We start from the raw sequence: 19623 nt of genomic DNA, 5'->3' as shown, positions 1-19623 counted from the left end.
ATTAAAGCCCAAAGCTACTTCTACATCACTTTTGAAGCAGTTGCATTCAAGATGAAATGATCAAAGCAGTGTAAACCGATCTGACAGGGAGCATAAAGAATACGACCCTCAGGATAACAGGAAGAAAGGGCTTGTACCTTTCGCTCAGAAGAGAGAAAAACATATTTTGAATTATCCCCACGTGGTTTGCAAACTTTTAATAGAGTGATTTATGGTTTATCTCATATTGGAAACAATAAAAATGCAGTGGCGTGTGTGTATTTTGTATGCCTCAAAGATTAAAAGGCTAATCTAAGAGTCCATGCAGCACTTAATGAGGTGTATGGTCCTTGCCGGTCGATTAGCAAGGCACCGCCAAGGTTGCAAATGTTCATATCTAGCTTTGACTCACCGAAATAAAGAGACAGAAAGTCATATTTTATGCCTTTGAAGACAACCATGCAACTATCTGGCACAGACGAGCAAATAATGACTTTTCTTGGGAGGGAAATCAAAGCGAACCCAGAAGTCTTCTCACACTGACGCATTTCATACAGGCCAAAATGTCCATTGTGTACCTGCTGCTTTTTGCATTTACTCTTAAAAGCTAAAATATCCCCCTTATTCCAGATGTTCCACTGTGTCCCTCCTCCTCAACTGGTCTCCGATGAACTGGAGATGTTGGACTCAGCCACTGGAGGAAAAGAAGCCAAAGGCAGCTGCCATAGCGTTTCCAGCCCCTGTCTGTGCTAAAAAACAGCAGGCAGGAACAGCCTGAGGTCAGTGTCACCCCCTACAGACAAGCAGACATGAGGAGACAAAAACATTGTCATGAGGACCATGATTTATCCCTCCCTAAATGGGCTTCCCTTGTTTTTAAGCACTTCCTGTCCCTGGGACGACTTATCCTGTCCTGAAAGTTTAGGCCACGGTTTGAACGAGTTTTTACGAGTACTGTGAGTACTGTACAGAACTATGTTATATTGTTATTCCTTCTTCAGTCACTCATTGTATCCTCCATCTCTTCCTCAGGAGAAACAAAAGTTCAGTGGCCATTAATGACAAGACACAGCGGACAAAATGGTTACAGCACATGCCATAACACTGCAGTGTCCATGGGTTGACATTTGCTGCTAGTCATAGCCCGTTGCCCTGATTTAAAGGTACAATATGCAACATTTGTCGCACAATATATCAAGAAACAAACTATGTAAATAATATACTGTATATAGAGTAGTAGAGAGTAACATTGCACTCATTTTCTGTGTGTTTATATTAGACCTCTGTTTTGCTCGCTGGTTCAACAGTTGCATTTGAATTTAGTCAGAAAGGCAAGACCCTGTATATAAACTTTTAAACGCTTCCCCATCATAACTACGACCTGATAACTCTTTAGTATTCTGAAAGCTTCCACTTCAAAGTGTCCTTTACACAGTGTGTAAACTGTCATTACCCAATTTGTATCGGAAACCCAATTTGTTCTGCGCATTTGCGAAGTAGTACTACTCCCTGTACAAGGATTTTTGTGGAGAGGGTGGAAATAAAATTTACTTGACTTTGACTTCCTGTCAAAAGAATTTAAGGCAGGTTTAAAAAATATATATTATATTATGTCCTTAGAAGGTTTTTTTTTTTTACAAAATAAACACACGTTTTGATTTAACATTTGGATTTAGTATTAATTATTATAAAAAATTTTTATTTATTTATAATATCTTTAATTTTAGTACATCATTTAACAGATATTCTCATGAAATAAAATGCACATTTTGTGTTATCTTTGGTTTTATTAGTGTAACTGAGCAGTTATGCTCACCTAAATCAAAAGAGACATGGTATGAACAGGTTAGCAGGTGACCAGACTTTTTTTCCTCCATACATAATAGTCAATCAGCCAATCTTACATCGCAGCATTTCCCTTCAACCTGGCTTTTAAAAATAAGAACCACTGACTTTGGCTTTTTACTATTTCTCATATAAAATTTTGCTACAATAAAATTAGCTTACAATCTATATCTTGTATAATTAAATACACATTTTTATGATATCTGTGTATCGTAAGCTCACCAGTTTCCTAATAAAATTTTTATAAAAATATTATACTGAATCTTCATGCTTTACATTGAAGCTAATACATTTCTAGAGATCAGTCCACAGTGGAATAAAGACTCAGATTCAGTACTTATTATCATACATATTTAGTGCTAGTGGCTTTGCTGCTGGTTGTACTCTGTGTCCAACGTCAACATAGTCACATTAACAAATACTAACATGATTATGTGTAAGGATATAATGTTTGCCACGGTCAAAATCTCCAACCGTGTTTGCCTCTGCTCTTCCAACCCACAACAGAAAAACCGATCCACGTTTAGTGTGTATGGCAGTTCAACTTGATCAAAAGGAATTTCAAGCTGCAGGCTGTTTGGCACAATCTGAACTACTACTAGAAGTTATCTTTTAGTTTTGGATGTATTCTGACAATCATCTTGTTTTGGAACTATTATTCGAAGGTGTCATATTTAGTGTGAACGATCATATAGCATAATAATATTACAAATACGAAACATGTCCTAGCAGTGTCGTTTGGATGTTTATCTGTGTGAGTGATGCTCCTTGGATCGCAAAGCCTGCCGCCACACAGAGAAGCCACCTTTCTAATAGTTTGAGAAAGATTTGGAAGGTTCGAGGTAATTTGATCCAGTAACACACACGAACATGCATGCACACACACACACACAAATGAAAGCCCGGGTTAAAGAAAACAGGATTACTGCACAATTAGGCCAAAACCTCTTTTTATCTAAGAGGAGCAGAATCAATAAGCAAGGTCTTCTGTGAGAGTCAACAAGTTTAGACACGGGCTAAAACTTCAATGACTGCAAAGACCTGTTTTCACAGAAGCATGGATTCATACTGATGCTGTTTTTCATAGCTGCAGTTTGAGTGGCAGAGAATCCGATCACTTTCTTACAAAGCACAGATCATTGATTCTGAGCGTGGGTAAGCCTCATGTGCAGGGTTCAGAGAAGCCCTCCAGGCACCGCTGCGGTGCCTTTTCTCATCGAGTCATGTGTTGCTCTGTGACTTAGCTCGAGAACATTTCCATGGCTTCAGTATAAACAGAAAAGCCAGGCTGGCTGGTGGAAAGCATACGGATCACTTCCACTTCCACTTACAACTTGCTGGCAAAGAAAATGCTGTGGCCTCTGCTTGTGTTGTGTTGTGTAATGATGCAAAACCACTGGAGTGGTGGAGGGATTTGATTCAGGCATTTGCACAAGGAGAGCTGAAGATATGGATACATACAATTTGAAATGATGCTCATTTTTCCCCAAAATGTGTGAATCTGGGTGAGAAGTTACCAGCGATACCGTAAAGAATATGACCAGGAGGGCCGGTTTGAGGTATCTAGAGAACGTCTCTCAAAGGTACAGTTCAAAATATCCCTAGAACCTATGTAGCCTTCAGTTAGCATCAAAACTCAAAAGATGTTTACTACTATAAAAACATGCCAAAACATGCATTTCACACTGTACGACATGCTGTCCTGTGATCTCAACAGTCACAGTACACAGGTGACGGCGGTGGTTGTGACATCGCAGTCTTTCACCAGGAGAAGCCCACAACCATGTATGTCTCTTCAAGGGGATTCATGCATGGAACCAGGCTTAAATTAAATGGTGAATGGTCTGTATTTATACAGCGCTTTTCTAGTCTTGAGGACCAGCTTTACATTACAGTTTTGTCATTCGTCCATTCACACCTTCAAAGGCACAGGAGACTGTGCCTTTTTTTTGTCCCTGCCTTCACATTAGCTGTGCTCGGAGCCACTAACGTATTTCTGCTCGTTGCATTTCCACTTCTGTTCAATGTGGTCACAATACGTCTCCGACCACCTCCCGAAGTGGTTTGGCAGATCGGATAACAATTGGAGTGCTGCAAACTGTGGTGTGAACCAGGCTTCAGGTGCAGCAGCGACACCCTCGCTCACAAAATCTACCTTTAACTCCAAGATGCTCTGTGATACTGTGAATGAGACCAAGCCAAGTAAAACAAAGCATTAGAGAGAAAGGCTGAATCAGAAAGGGAATCTCCCTGTGATGGTAGGAGGTAAGAACCTCTGCAAACCAAAATAAAAACAAAGGACAACAATGAAACATTATCCTTCAAGGTTTGACTTTTGCTTTGTTTGGTTTACAGTCTATTCTGAGTGTATGCGGTGCAACACGAACCCTCTGTGGTTGTCCAAGTATCTATAGATCAGTGGGGCGGGCTGCAGTCAGACTAAACTGTAAACAAGTCCCATTCAAAGAGCACAACTGACCCAGCACCACACATCCCAAACTGTCTGATTCATCGTCTTCAAACGGCCAAGAGCAAACTCCTCAACAGCTGCATGACGAATCCCCAATAAATCCACCACGACCAAAAAGCTTTGAATCTCACTGAAGAAGCAAGGATGCAGGTGGCTGGAGTGGAGTTTATGACAACACATACTTTCCAGGCGACCAAAACAACAAGGAAGAGCACCCCCCCACCCTCCCTCCCGGCCTCCCTCCCTGCCTCCCTCCCTGCCTCCTTCACTTCTCCTGATTTCAAAGGCAGTCTGCAGGGAGGGAGAAAGCACTCGGAAGCAGCAGGCTTTTGTTCACGGGTTCTTCTGCATGAGGGAGAGACCGAGTTTTGTTTATGGGACAACACAGTGTTGCCATTAAGGCTTTAATCAAAACTGTTTTCTACAGTCAGCCCTGAGTGACAACCCTCCCCCCATTCGGTTCCCACTGAGAGAGCAACAGGAGGAGGAAGAAAGGAGTGGGGAAGTGTGGGAATGTCTCTACATCGTCGCCACGGCGGGCAGCTCCTAAACATGGCTTTAAATTAGGGGAAAAGAAAACACAGGCTAAAAAAAGGCAGTCGCCGAACTATACTCTTGCCCGCTAATTTGTCACCACTTGAAAAACGGGGGAAAAAATAGCAACAGTTTTAAATCTGCTACTTTTAAGTTAGGAGTGTGTATGGTATAATACTTAAACATAAGGGAGATTTAGGTCAACTCTCTCGTACTTACACATACACATCTAAACCATTGTGGGTGGATTCTATGGAGCTCGGACTGCGTTCATATTAGAGGGAAGCAAAAATGGAGAACACCAAGTGTCTGGCTCTGGCTGGCCGGGCTCGGACCAGTGACAGCTGGTGCTTGAAAGCCTCACATCCAAAGCCAGGGCTCACTGCCACTTGCTACATAGCAGCGCTGAGTTAAGCCCATCCTCTCCTGTCCAAGCCCTCACTCTGAAAGATCAGTGTCCTGAACAAAACATCACACTCCTGCCAAATAATTCCCTCTAAAACTATCTTGTCTTTCAAGTCTAAATCCAAGAGCGGAAAGGGATCCCGGAGAGCGCGACAAGATGACAAGATGGTGTATCTGTCTGCTGCCATGTCTGAGAGGGGAAGGGGGTCACAGAGAGGGAAGTTTCTCAGAGTTTAATCGGAAGAAATGCATGGAGCAGTCAAAGCCACGTCTGTGTGTACCTTATCGAGCAGCGGCAGACATCGGGGAACTCGGTGCTCCAGCTTGACAATGGTGATGAAGTCACTCTCCTGCCGTTCATCCTCGCTCGTGTTGCACAGAGACAAAGGGTGATACTGCAAAGGAAGAGTCAGAGAAAGAAAAGGGTTATGAGGGGGAAAAAAAGGGACAATTGCCGAACTTTAAAACACCACAGATGTTTATTTTGGGATCAAGAATGCATTTTATTATTATTATTATTATTATTATTATTGCCGTGACCACAGCGAGTGCTCGAGTTGAAGGTGTGCAGCCTTGGAGAAAAGTGCAAGAAGCATGGATGCCAGTGTGAATAAACGACAAATACTGAAATATTATAGGGACTTTTAAGTTATAATAATATAAACACGCTGACAATAGTGATGGAACCAAAAAAAACAAAAGAACCAGGAAGAATAAAAATATTTTTCCTTTTGATGAAGAAAGGTAAAGGCATGTGATATGTAAAACGTCAGTGTTTTCATCCCAAATTGATTAGTCCATATGTACGACACGTAACCTGAGAGTAAATCAGAGTGAGTAAAAAAGATTGAGAATCCAAAACTGGTGTTTAATGCTATTAGAGCACAACAGTTGCACTCCATAGATGCTTTTATGTGTCAAATTGAGGCGTTTCCTTCCCAGTAAAAATCAAGAGGAAATCTCAGGCACCCTAAAAAATCAATTACATGGATGGTGATGTTCACTCCCACTCCAAAGCCTTGAGGACTAAAAGAATGAGAGATAGTTTTTTTGGAAGGAACATTTGATCCCCTCTGAAAGGCAGGAAATTCATAGCTGCTGAAAAGCTGCATTTAAGAGCTCAAGGGATAGCAGCAGTGTTTGCAAGTCACAGACAAGCTGTCACAGGGACAAGGGGGTTGCACCGACTGCAGTCAAGGAAAACACACCCGTGTATCACTTTATTTGCTCGGATGACATCAGTGAGAGCGGGACCAGTAGGATGATGAGTTCTTGTTGCAGCTCACAGATTACCCTGCAGCGAGCAGTCTCTGTGCATGCTCACTCACCCACCCACACACACACACCAGCGGAGCGGACCCACCCTGCCCTGCCCTGCCCTGGATAGTCCCATCATGTCGGTGGGCCTCTTCATGTGGCTGTGGGCTGAGCTCATGGGGCTCCCCCTCATCTCACCCAGCGGAAATCCCTAAATTAAAAAGACCCATGGGTGACATCAACAGCTGGCACCCTCTGCTTCTGGGGAATTGATGTAATGTGCTGCAAAGGGCTGGTGCATGTCTGTCACAAGCAGAGAGAGAGACAGAGAGAGAGAGAGACGAGGGACCGTGGTGGGGCGGGAATATAAAAGTCAATGAAAAATCCGGGGATCAGTAGGAGTGACGCACATAGTGTGGAGTGACTGTGGAAGTGCCAGAGACTCACATACCACAGTAACCTATCACCAGTCATAAATCTTATTGGGGAAGTGAAGTCCTTTCAAGTGTGTTAATGACCCTTCTTCACAGCTTTTCCTGCACATTGGTCATAATTGGAGAAAATAATCCTCTATTTAAAGAACTGTTAAAGGACGTTTTGGTTTGCTGGTAGCACCTGTGGCATCACATGTGCGCTCCGGTCATGTCAGCTGCAGAAGCTGAGGTGTCAAATGTGTCTCTGGACTGAAGTCAGCATGATTCCATGATTTCACTCAGCTCAGGTTATTGTGTTATTATGTAAAAGAATGAGCGATAGGTCACTGTGAAACGATAATGTTCTGGATAGCGTTAACTGGAGCTAGCCTTTTCATTCCCGTGTGTATTAATGGCCATTTTCACTGCATAAGCCTAGGAAAACAAGCAGTGTCCAAAAACAGCGCTCCAGGCTGAGGATTATATGCACGGCTGATTTTGACCACGTGGTCGTTCATATCGCTGCTGTATGAATGGTTTGACAAATGAATGCAGTAGTAAAATAACCAATACATCAACAGCCTTTACAAGTCATTTCATACCACGGATAGTTGACGGTTGTACCCTGGGGAGTAGTTGTGGAGTGACCAGGTGGTGTATGTTGAAAGATTCTGAAATACCTCAGTAAATTAGAAGAAAATACAAGCTATGAATTACAGGAAATAATATATCCATTAATGCTGTCAAAACGAATATGTTAACATTGCAATTAATCATTTAAGTGTTTAAGCCTTACTTTACAGTTTGCTTTAAAGCCTTGTTTATAATATCTGTACAGCTTCTCTTTTAAGGTTTTTGTGGGAATTATTTTACATTTAAAAAATAAATCACAATCTGCTGACAGCCCTGGTAAATTGTCTGTATTTATCCAGTCCTTTTCTAGTCTTCATGCAGCACATTCTCTATCATCATATCTATTATCTATCGTCAGGAGCAACGTGGGGTTAAGTGTCTTGCTCAAGGCCCGGGAATTGAACCCACAGCCTCCAAGTCCAAAGGTGACTCGCTCTGCCACTGAGCTACAGTCGCCCCGTCTGTTTATTTTTGTCTCACAGATTAAGTAAAATCAAAATAGACTGACAAATTGGTATGATGCTGATCTGCAGTTTATTTGTTGTCATCATAACCATGGCGATGGTGGTGCACATGACTTTATCTAAAAGAGATTTTGGATGAACATCAGACAAAAAACCTAAACACGCAACGTCTTGGAGTCCAAGCAAAACACCTCGTTGTACCCACGGGTGCAAGTGAAAAGGAAATGAGCATTTGATGGACTGTTGTGCCATGATCGTCATTGTGGGTCTTACCGAATGGCAGCCCCCCAGGAAGGCCGGCGAGCTGTAAGAGCAGCATGAACCTCTGGCCTGGGCCGCATGCTGCGCTGCCAGCTGCCTTTACCAGCCTGCATTTACTAGGCCAAAATTACAGGCCTACAGTTAAACTTGGCCCCTAACAAAGAAAAAGAAAAAATCCTTAAATGACACAATTTCATTGATGCCATGACCTCTGCTCATTTTTTCTTTCTCGCTGATTTGTGGGAAATGTTGGGAAAGAGCTACATTTACTCAGAAGAATCAGGTTTTACAACACCATCGGAGTATTTAGGGCTTACCTGATTGTGTGTGTGAGTCTTGTTGTGATATTTGAACATGTTGATGCACGGGGCTGTGCAATCATACCTAATAAAGCAGATAATAATCCCAAAGCTGAGCCAAACAGGCTCAGGGGGAGCGGCTGTGCTGAGTTTCCTCTGGCTTTCTCAGAAACCGCGGGTCTGTGTTTTGCAGGCCTTATCTTCTATTTGAGATATGTCAATGTCACTTTCAGTCACAAGGCTGCGAACGCCCCATACATGCCACCATTGGTGTCATCTACGACTTGGAAACACGCTGATGCTATGACTATAAATGGCATCGAGGAGAGATTGAAACGTCTTCGTTTGGTTTTTGTATGGCCCTGAGAAAAAGGGGCCTGGGAAACCAAATCACTGAGTCTCCATTTCACAGGGACAAGTGACCACAGGGCACGCAAACAGTTCCCCACAGACTGTTAACAATGCTTACTCCTTCATTACGCCTCCTCCTCTTCATCTGTCTAGATCTGTTGCAAAACTGACGGGGACATGTCCCTTGGTTTCTTTGTAGCCACGATTAAAGGCATTCCTTTCCAGCTCAATCAAAGACTACCCCAAAAATATTCCAAGGCAAGAATCTAACAGCCTCAAAAACAAATACAGGGACAGAAAAGGGAAAATAAATAGTAGCTGTGGTGAGAAGTCAATAAGATTTTTTTTCCCCCTCCGCTTAGCCCTGCAGATCTTCTTTTTTCATCTGCCAATAATCAGCAAGAGTTTTCTAGTTCATCTGCTGCCAGCAGGGAACCAGGCCCAGGCAGTTATGTCAGCGTGTTGGGAAAAAAGGGGTTTGCACCTCTCATCAAGCTCCACCACTCAATTACCAGTCACTGAGGTCAGAGGGCCTCTGAGGAACTATTGGCTGAATAAGCAACATTATCAAAATGAAGCAGATTGGTTAAGAAGGAGATGAAAGAAATATTTCACTATGTGATTATTCTATCAAACAGTATAAATCAAGATTGAGAGTCACTTCTGCTCTAATGGTGCTCTGCCCCGAGGCCTGGAAAGGCTGCCAGGTGAGTGCACATCAGGGAAGAACTGAATCAACTCACTCACACACACACACACACACACACAACCTCACAAACTCAATGTACAGATTGTATTATCTGTTGCCTGGATTGTGATTTACCGCGTGACTCAGCCTCCCACGTCTGGACTTAATATATAATGAAATCTCTTTGTCTCTCTCTCCGCCTTTTGAAACTCCAACACTCAGGTTCGTGCAGCTATTCCACTTTTCCACACTTTGTTATGAGATTTTCATTGACTTCCATTCATTTAGACAGACTAAACAAATTATTGTCCCTGAACATAACCATAAACCTCCATGAGGACGACTGGTCCTAAAAAGGTCAGTGTTTATGTCAGAAAAGGTCCTAAAGAGGTATCTTATGCAAATATTACACTACACTCTCCAAACGGGGGCCGTTGTCTCTGCCGCCGCGGTTTTTCATGGACAGAGTTCACCTAACAGAGGACACCAGTCTATGGTAGACACTAGGGCTGCAACAATTACTCGATTAATTGATTATTAATCAATAACTTAATCTATTAAACTATTTTGATAATCGATTCATTGGTCCGAGTGTTTTTTCAATAATTAAAACGAGCTTTTTGTTTTTTCAGCTTCTTAAAAGTTAATGTTTTCTGTTTTATTTTTTGCTCCACATAACAAAGAAATCAACAAGGGATTTGAGAACATCATCATATTGTGTTTGGTGAACTGACGAACACATTATCTTACATTTTACAAACCAAACAAGTACTCGATTAATCGAGAAAATAATTGATTAATCAATTATGAACATAATCGTTAGTAGACACTTCTCTGGTGACCTGCAAAAGCGAGGCGTACGTGTCAGCGCTCTGTAAGAACACATTCATTCAGTGCAAATTCAATAGCTTGTAATCGTTAGACTTCTCTCACATACTTATATAATACATTTTGTGTACATTACCTCTGCTGTATCTGGGGGTGTAAATCAAAGCCGTTTTGATTCTACAACAGGATCAACTTTCTAGTCGAAAGGAAATGCGGTTGCCAAGATGAGATATAAAAGCAACATATTTTAGATTTTATGATTAAAACAAGATTTTCGATTGTTTAAGCTTCTTAAATTTGAGTATTTTCTTCATTTCTTTGCTCTGGATAACAAAGAAATCATTAAAAGTTAATCATTTTGGTTTGTGGACAAAACAAGACATTTGAGAACATCATCTTTTCCAGGTATGACGATCACCGATCAACATTTCTGATATTTTATGGACCAAATGATTAATCGAGAAAACAATCGACAGATTAATCGATTATGAACATGATCGTTAGTTGCAGCTCTACTTATTGTTTTGAACTTGTGTATGTATGAGTTGGACAGCAGGTCTGCCACTGAGCTCGACTGAGGATTAATGGGTGGAAGCAAGGCTATGTATTGCTGCTAAAGGCACTGGAGCATGTGCTTGCATGTGGACATACTGTACGTGTGCACTGTGTGCCAAAAAAACAGTCCCTCTGTGGTCCTGCAGGGTGTGGGAGTGCGTCTCTAAATTTCAGCGGTTACTTCGGGGGGCGCTGAAAGCCAACGCACTGAGTTTTTTCTCAAAAATCATATCCGCTCTTGGACGGTTATTTAAGCAACGCTGGCTTGGACGCACACTTTGTGGTGCGGCTCTCGGTGCCACAGATGACACAGATACACACTCCTCGTACCACAGTCCTCAATTGAACAGGCCACTATCTCATGACCCTACACTAAGTAGATTTACATGAAAGGCTGTTACAGTGATGCCGGACTGCCCGGTGCCAAGGGAGTGGAGTGGAGCGGAGAGTTTTTCTCTGTTGGAGCATCTGGAAAAATAGACTGGGGGACCATTGCCTCTCCTCTTCTCTTTGCAAATGCAAACGAACAGGACGCATTACTGCTTTAGTCCTGTCAAAACAAAAGGCGTGTCATCTTTCCCCCTCGCTTTATTGACAGTGTCAGCCCCATATCCAGTAACGGTTACCACAGAGAATGACTTGGGGAAACTTGATCCCATAATGAGGCCCAAATAATTACCACCAGCCCCAAATTTGCTCGGGCGCTTTCTTTAAGTAGCAGCGCTTTGCCCTAACTCCAGGCCCGTCAGACTGTCTCTGTTCTATAAAGGGATTAGACGGAGAAGAAAGAACCTGGAGGGAGAAGAGGAGCTGATTTTAAAGAAAGGGAAATGAGGAGAGAGCTGAGTGCTTATGTAGCTGGAATACCATATGAGGAAATAAAATTCTACATTCATTGATCAGGATGTGTGGCAACCAGTTATAATCTTCAATTTTGATGCTTATCGGTGTATTTCCGCAAACACTAATGTCCTTTACATTAGTCACTTCTCTTTATTGAAGAACGCATCTCAATCTCAATGCCCACAGGCCAGATCCGGCCCAGGGCACAATTATATCCCAACCATGAGATGATTATTAATTTTCTTTTACTGGCCTGGCTCCATGTTGCTCACAAAGTGGGTACTACAGGCCCCAACAACGCACCGCAATACGCAACATCCTGTGCTGTCAAAAACATTAAGACACCTGCATTTGCCCTTCGTCTGACATGCTCATCTGCATCCAAGACCACTTCCATCATGACAGCTAGCTTGTTTGCAATCCAGCTTAAAACAGCAAGTGGAAAAGAGGAAGGCCGTCTGTGGCTGACAAGTCAACCTGCCTACATTTTGATGATATGGCAGATTTTCAACAAAATTACAGGCTTGATACGAAAATGTCACTTATACGTGCAAATTGCGTGCCAGTAATGAGCATATATGATGGAGTTCAACTGCGATGCACTGAGCTGGGTACAGACACACCTGTGTTTTATTGCCAAGATTTTAGATTTTGTGGAGGAGTTACGATGCCCTATAGGTGGAAAAAAAAATTAACATATCTAAAAGTGTCTCGAATGCTTGACTCTTAAAATAATGTTATTCTGTTACTGCAGGGGACAGAAACCCTTTGATCTGGCCCATTAAAGAGACATTTATGAACCATGCCATGACACCTATCAAACTATGATATGAAATAAGTAATAAGTATGTAAAGATCTCTTTAAGCGTGATTCCTTTAGGCTGCCTGAAGTTCAGCTTGTCGGTCTTTCATTGCAGGCAAGCGTCGTGTCTCTGTCCTCGTCTTGCAGGCTACAGGATCCAGATCCAGTTTCGAGGCTATTATTATTATTATTACCATATCAAATCATCACCATTATTATTATGCTATCATTAAAGTTGATATTAGCATAATTGTATTTTTTATCAACAGTCTCTGCAGCTGCTTGTATAAATTACATCGTAGTTCTATAAACATGTCATCACTGATTCCGAACTGTCTTGTCTAAACTTATAACTTGATACAGTTGCTGCATTTCTGCTCCTGGTCTCTCTCTTCTATCTCGTCCTCACCTCCCTCTTGTCCTTTCTTTTCCCCATTTTTCCTTGAAGCAAACGCCTGCAGTCTATTCTCATACAAAGCTTGACTTGTCTTGTTGAGACAAACAGCTCAACAGCTGTTGTTATCTGTCGTGTCGCATTCAATGTTGTCGTTTGTTGTTGTTGCACCGGTACCACGTTAAGCTACAGCCCACAGCCCGTCTACCAGATACTGATCTCTTTGGGGCCCAACAAGCAGCTTTCACAGGGACAGGCTGAGGAAATGTTAACTGGGTGAAAAATCATTCAGACAGAGAATTTGTCTGAATGTTTGTCTGAAGCCGCAAGAACAAGACCAAGTAAACATGTTTGGGAAAAACTGTTAGAGGAAATAGTTTTTGAATCATCATTATCATCATCATCATCACTACCATCTGACATCAGATGCTAAAGAGAAACATCGCATTAGAGGTAAGCGTGGTATTATGTACTTTTTATGATGACGTGCCCTTTGCCTGGCGGGATCAAATTTCACCTCGTAGGATTATAATAAAAATAGTTGAATGATGAGCTCAGCGAAATTCCCTTTTGCAGTGTGCCACAAAGCATATGACACAATAGGCAATTTTCAGCTTTTCATTTCATTATGTGACAACTACAGCACAAGACCTCTGTGTGTGTCTGGTGACAAGGTGTTCAAAGTCTCTCAACATACAGAGCTGCACTGGGATCACCATGGAAACGGTTTAAAGATGGAGTGCCGCTGTGTGCTCTCTCCACATTCCCTGCACAGGTCCTGTGGTCTTACTAACACAAACACACATGCTTGCATACACACACACCTAAACATATACACAACTAATAACTGGGGCCACTCCATCAGCCTCGGGCAAGTGCTACACTATACATTTCAAAGCTCTGAGTTAAACATAAACACAGCACTTCCCTGTCATAACAAGTCAGTGGCTTGGTAACCCTGCAGTTTGTTAGTATTGCAGTGATCCCTCTTCCCAGTAGACACGGGAGCCGCATCACACGTCCTCCAGGCTTCCTTCGGCCTGTACCCGGCCCGCAGGCCGACTCTCAACCTCTCTCAGGTTCCGCAACATCAGTCAATGAGAAAACCCACACTTTTCTACGTGTCAATCACTTACGGATGGGAGCTTAAGGTCAGCCACATGGAAAGAGATTAGGCAGGGGGAATGAGGAAGGGCGTTTACAGACAGGAACTCCAAATTAGAGAAGGAGAGACACAGAGAAACACAGAGAGAGACTAATGGGAAATATGAAGAGAACAAACAGGAGGGACACGCTGTGTGTCATACGGCAACACTGTATGTGACCTAAGTACTGTACACAGGGAGACTTTTGGAGACCACTTTGACTGCCTAACCTTTGGGCTTATCAGTTACAGTATAAATTACATCTACAATACTCTAGTACACATGGTTAATTTTATAGACTTATAGACATTATTTTTACATTAGTAATTTAACACCCAATTAATGTGGGACTAATGTCAACATTAACCAAAAGGTTTATTCAGAATATTTAACCTTGCAAAAGAAACAATATAATTTAGTACTATCATATTTTTATTGCAAGGGAGTTGAAGGCTTTCAATAGTAACACTGGTGTTTTTGAGCTGAGATCATGTCGACATATTAATGATGTAAAAGGGATAGTTCAGTTTTTTTTATGTGTGGTTATAATGGTGGTCAAACTGAGGTATGGTCTCAGCGCTAAAGTCACTATATGTATAAACTGTTCACTCACCAAAGTCATTTTACTGCTTGATCCACTGCTGCACCTATCACTAAGTTGTGTCCTTTTGTGACTTCATTGTATATAAATAATATATCTTTATATATATAATTTATATATATAGTGGCGCAAAGTTACCAAATGAGGCAGCAGTAGACCATCAGCTCCCATCTCCCCGTGGGCTGAAAACACAGATGTTCTATATGGAATTTGACGTGGGAGAGTCCAAAAATCCTGTCTCATGGACAAACATATTCTTAAGATATCATTGACTAAAGCAGGAATGTATTTTCTTGGGTAAGCATTTTGTTATGTGGCTAAAAATCAGTTTTTTCCTTGCTTGCAGCAATGCTTTCAGTGTGCCGAACGCATGGTTCTCAAACTGTGGTACGTGTACCACTAGTGGTATGCAAGCATCCACTGGTGGTATTTGGAGGAAAATCAGAAATACTGCACATACCAGGGTAAGCTGAAGACTTGGTACAACAAGTTTAAGAACCACTGCAGTACAACAGTTGATAGAGAAACATCCCACAGCACAACATTTCAATCTATTCCAAAGGGGAAGACAGACAGACAGACAGACAGACAGACAGACAGACCACCGTATAGAATGCTGCTACACCACAATGCTGCAAGGTTTGTTGACGTTAACTGATGTTGCAGTAGGCTGAAATAAAACTACTGCAGAAGACGGAAAAGTCGCAGCGAGGAGCACCAGGAGAGTTTCACTGTTGTTTTAAACAAGCGACAGGTGCCCTTTATTTTACATGTCTGCACATAAAAAAACAATAGGCTGCTGGGGTGGTTTAACACCGCTCTTTCATTTGGAAACGCAATCCAAAGCTTTTGTAGTTCTAAAATGAGGCCCAGCCTTATCCTAGCTTATCTAAGCTCTTTGTGAGAACAGGGACAGACTGAAGCTCCAGATGTAGACGTTCAACTCCACAGCAGCCATTAAAAACAAAGCAAAGACATGAACAAAGTAACCTAAAGAGAGAAATGATTAAAGAATAACTGATGTAATTGGTGCCGACATTATCTGAGCATTATCTCTATATTTTATATAGTTTATACATGTTACTTCCCTATATGTACTGTGAGTGTTATTTCCAAATGAAATTGCTGCTTTTAAGTTGATTTAATTACAGACAATCACACAAATGTTGCGTTACGATTGCGTTTGAAATTCTGGTATGTATACCATGCACAAGCTGGCAGCAGGTGGGGTTCACCTGTTGGCTGCTGCGCCGAGTTCAAATGAAATAACTGTAAACAGCTGCAGAGAAACGTAAAGCTCTGTTTGGGGTTGACACCATAAATCATTTTCTTGAAATTCCCTCTGAGGCATTTCCATCCTCCCATCTGCACCAAACGAATGACAGACAAAAATGACTTTGCCTATAACTTCCCTCTTCCCTCTACACTTGATTCTTTTAACATCTGTCCCCAAGTGTGTATACTTTCTATACACTGCAAAGGATTTCCATGCGTCGTGTCGTTGCATGTTCCGCCATATTTCCTGGAAAGAGGATATCATAAAATACCGTCAATCAGATTACGCAACCAGAGCGTAGTAAATAACCGGAGTGTCACAATAGGAATTGAAGACATCAGAGGTTGGAAAAAATTGATGAAAACATTCTTTCAGACGGGTGTTTTTGCTGCGCCGTAGTCAGTATGTAGTATGGAAGATCTCTAATTAAATCCAGTGGAGAGGGGAACGGCACACAACAAGCTATTTCTTTGCAGACGTCGGTGTCTGCCACCATCCTGCCATTGCATCCCACAGGGAATCCCATAATCACCTGTGGCCGATGTTGGAGAAGTGGAGTCATAAAGGAAAAGAGCAAGTAAACACAACAGCTAAATTAAGGGCTTTTATGTGTTATTTTTACTCTTTGCAAATGTTTATGTGACCTTATTGCCCGGGCCAAACACATGTGGCATCCTTAGCAACCCTGCCAGTAAACAGTCCTGAAAACATCAGCAGTAAACTTGTCTGATGTGGCCGCTGACTGCTTGCGACACACCTTGTAATTGGCAGCGTAATTGTTTTCTTTTTCAATGCTCTATTTCACTTTTGGCTCTAGAGGCATTGATTTATTGCTATGGAACACTGTGGGAGCTTCTCAAAACAAAGCAGCGCACGTTTCTGTGCAACATCAGCGAGAGGCCGACTCTCGCTTGCACATCTGGATATCTATCTGAATCCATGAGTAGATCAGTAGGGGGGAGTGGAAATGGGGAACGAGAGGAAGACTGGGAGGCAGAATCTTCCGCCCCCCTGCGGTGCTTTGGTGCATGGATCCTTCCGTTCAGCCGAGCGCTCCGGTCCCACTTGGGTTGTGTGCTCTTTTAACGGCAGAATCGAGTGCACAGTTGCATAGGAGCATGCATGAGCTGTACTATATGGACAGGGGTGGAGGGGGGTGGGGTCGAACGTCGGTGGGCACGCAGCCAGACGCACGGAGCTCCTTGTGGAATGCCGTGGAAAAATGAGACGGAGGAATGCAGACTCCACTGAGCAGTGTAAACAGGCCGAGCTGAGAGAATGCTGCCGCGCCGCTTTGAAGTCCCTCCATCTCTCATACTGTACACACACACAGCTATTCTTTGCAGGACACTGCATCAGCCTAAAACAAAGTGTTACCCCTAACACTGACCATTACCGTTAATCTGTAACTTTAACCAAACCAAACCGTAGCCCTAAACATAACCAGTTCCTCAGAAATTAGGTTTCGGTCTAGATGAGGACTACTGGTCCTGACCAGGTCAGTGTTTATGCCAGAAAAGAGTAGATACAAAAACTACACACAAACAACTAAGTGCCTAAACCTAACCTTAACCCAATTCTAACCCTAACCCTAAAACCAGATCTTAACCATGAAAAAGCCCTTTAAAGTTGTGGGGCCCAGTCAATATGTCCCCACAAGGTCAAAATGTCCTCACAATGTTTTTTGGACCTCACAAAAATAAAAATACACGTACAGGCACACACACATACACAAGACCTACTGCGTGATCAGCTGAGAGGCATGATTTTAAACAGAAAACGATAACTTGGGATAAGTTTGTCAGCAGTGACCTCAAAACATGAGCATGTGCAGTACGTGTGCATTTCGAGCCGAGCCTGAACACAACACTCTTTATCACTCTAACACAGATGCACTGACTTCAACACATGAGCGCACACACACACAAACATATACAGGCTAACACCTGCCCACTGCAAGCACGACACTTCCAGCCCGGCTGACGACAGTGAATTTTATGAGGCGAGTCCGCCTCGCTCCTCAAACTCCCTCCCTTCTCTCGTTCTCTGTCCCATCCACTCCCCGTCCCTGCCTCAATATGGCCTTTCAACATCTTTGTTGAGCACGCCACAGCGATATCAGACTAAGAATGCCTCCAGTGTAGACAGTAGACACACAGGCACCGGAGCCTCTACCTCAGCGTCTGAGCCAGCAGGCTGAGGAATCCACTCAAGTGGGCAGGTAAACACTGCTGCCCTTTGGAACACCACTCTCTCTTATGACCTGTGTGTGTGTGTGCAGGTGTGTGGGTCTGTGCTTTATTTCAACACTACTATCAGTAAAAAACTGAGGGTTCATTTTAATGGGATAATTGTTATGTTTGCCTTCTGTGTCAAAGGTAGACAAGTAAATTACACGTCATGTATTTTTTAAATCAGAACGTAAATGTAATGTGAAACAAAACAACTATAGATAAATGTAGTGAATTACACCATGCACTATTGAGCCAGGAGGGATGTTTTAATAACGAGGTCATTCCACTCTTGTTACGTTCTGCACATGCATTTGTCACAGGGACGAACGCAGTGAAGCAGGCTGAGCACATCTCACCCACAGTCACAACCACCTGAATGCCAAAAACAATTTGAGGTAAAGAATAAATTCCAAGTTCGCCTTGTGTCAAACGGCACGACTCACTGCAAGTAAACTGTATTAAATTCTTGAGACTGCTATTATTTTGGTGCACTTATCGAGGCAAATGATGATCATCATGTACCCTGTAGTTTAAGACAGTTACACCCTGACGGCAGGATCTGAGGGTCCTATCATAAGAAATATAATTACATACATATTTGGACTATCATCTTAGGTAACACATTCAAATTAAGCAAATTTAAACACATAACTCACTCAGCACTTTTTATTTAGCAGCTGGGTTTGCTGATTTGTTTTCGGTACATGATGGTGTTGCATTATAGGAATGCCCTCTGTGAGCATTTGAATATTGTTTTTTTTTTTCATAGTGACTGAATTTTTAATTAAATTGTAATAGCCCTATTAAACTCATGACAAACTGTGCTTATCTCCAGAGACGCCACGACAACCACGCAACACTCAACGCGTTTAGAGTTTATATAAACAGTCATACGAGTCTCCATAGTATATATACAGATAAATCACTGGTCCTATTTGGATACAGTGTGTATACAGTACAAACACAGACACTAACAAAGTAGAGTTGAGTCTAGGCTGCTGCTCTCTGTTCTCGGCGAGCTTTGACTTTCACAGAGCTGTGCCACCTCAGAAGGAAGAGTCTGGCCGTCTTTGAACATCCAAGTCCGATGAATGAACCCCACAGCATCCACCTACTGTAGTTCTGTGTGGGCGCCAGTGGGAAAAAGAAAAGAAACCTCCTCGAAACGAAAACGGCTCCGCACAAAATGACATTTATTTTGACATCGCTCCTCATTAAAATATATTTGGCTCATAATTACAGAAGGGGAGGCATCCGCGGACTGTATTGAGTCTGACTCGATCGGCCTCAGCAAAACACAAGGCGCTCCGTCACCGCAGCGCGGAAACATTATGGCGCTGTACTTC

The 19623-nt window shown here is 42.5% G+C and overlaps 1 protein-coding gene across 2 annotated transcripts in view; it reads right to left on the bottom strand.

Moving 5' to 3' along the window:
• LOC122780016 (E3 ubiquitin-protein ligase RNF43) overlaps window positions 1-19623 on the bottom strand; it is an 84455-nt gene that overhangs the window by 25673 nt on the left and 39159 nt on the right. For both annotated transcript variants that reach the window (XM_044042769.1, XM_044042770.1), the window contains exon 2: window positions 5515-5628. In XM_044042769.1, the coding sequence (XP_043898704.1) occupies window positions 5515-5628 (114 nt within the window). The remainder of the gene's footprint in view (window positions 1-5514; window positions 5629-19623) is intronic.

Source organism: Solea senegalensis, linkage group LG13 (genome assembly GCF_019176455.1).
Source record: "Solea senegalensis isolate Sse05_10M linkage group LG13, IFAPA_SoseM_1, whole genome shotgun sequence".
NCBI lineage: Eukaryota > Metazoa > Chordata > Actinopteri > Pleuronectiformes > Soleidae > Solea > Solea senegalensis.
The sequence above is the reverse complement of the archived record's forward strand: the minus strand, read 5'-3'. Positions and strand labels throughout refer to the sequence as shown.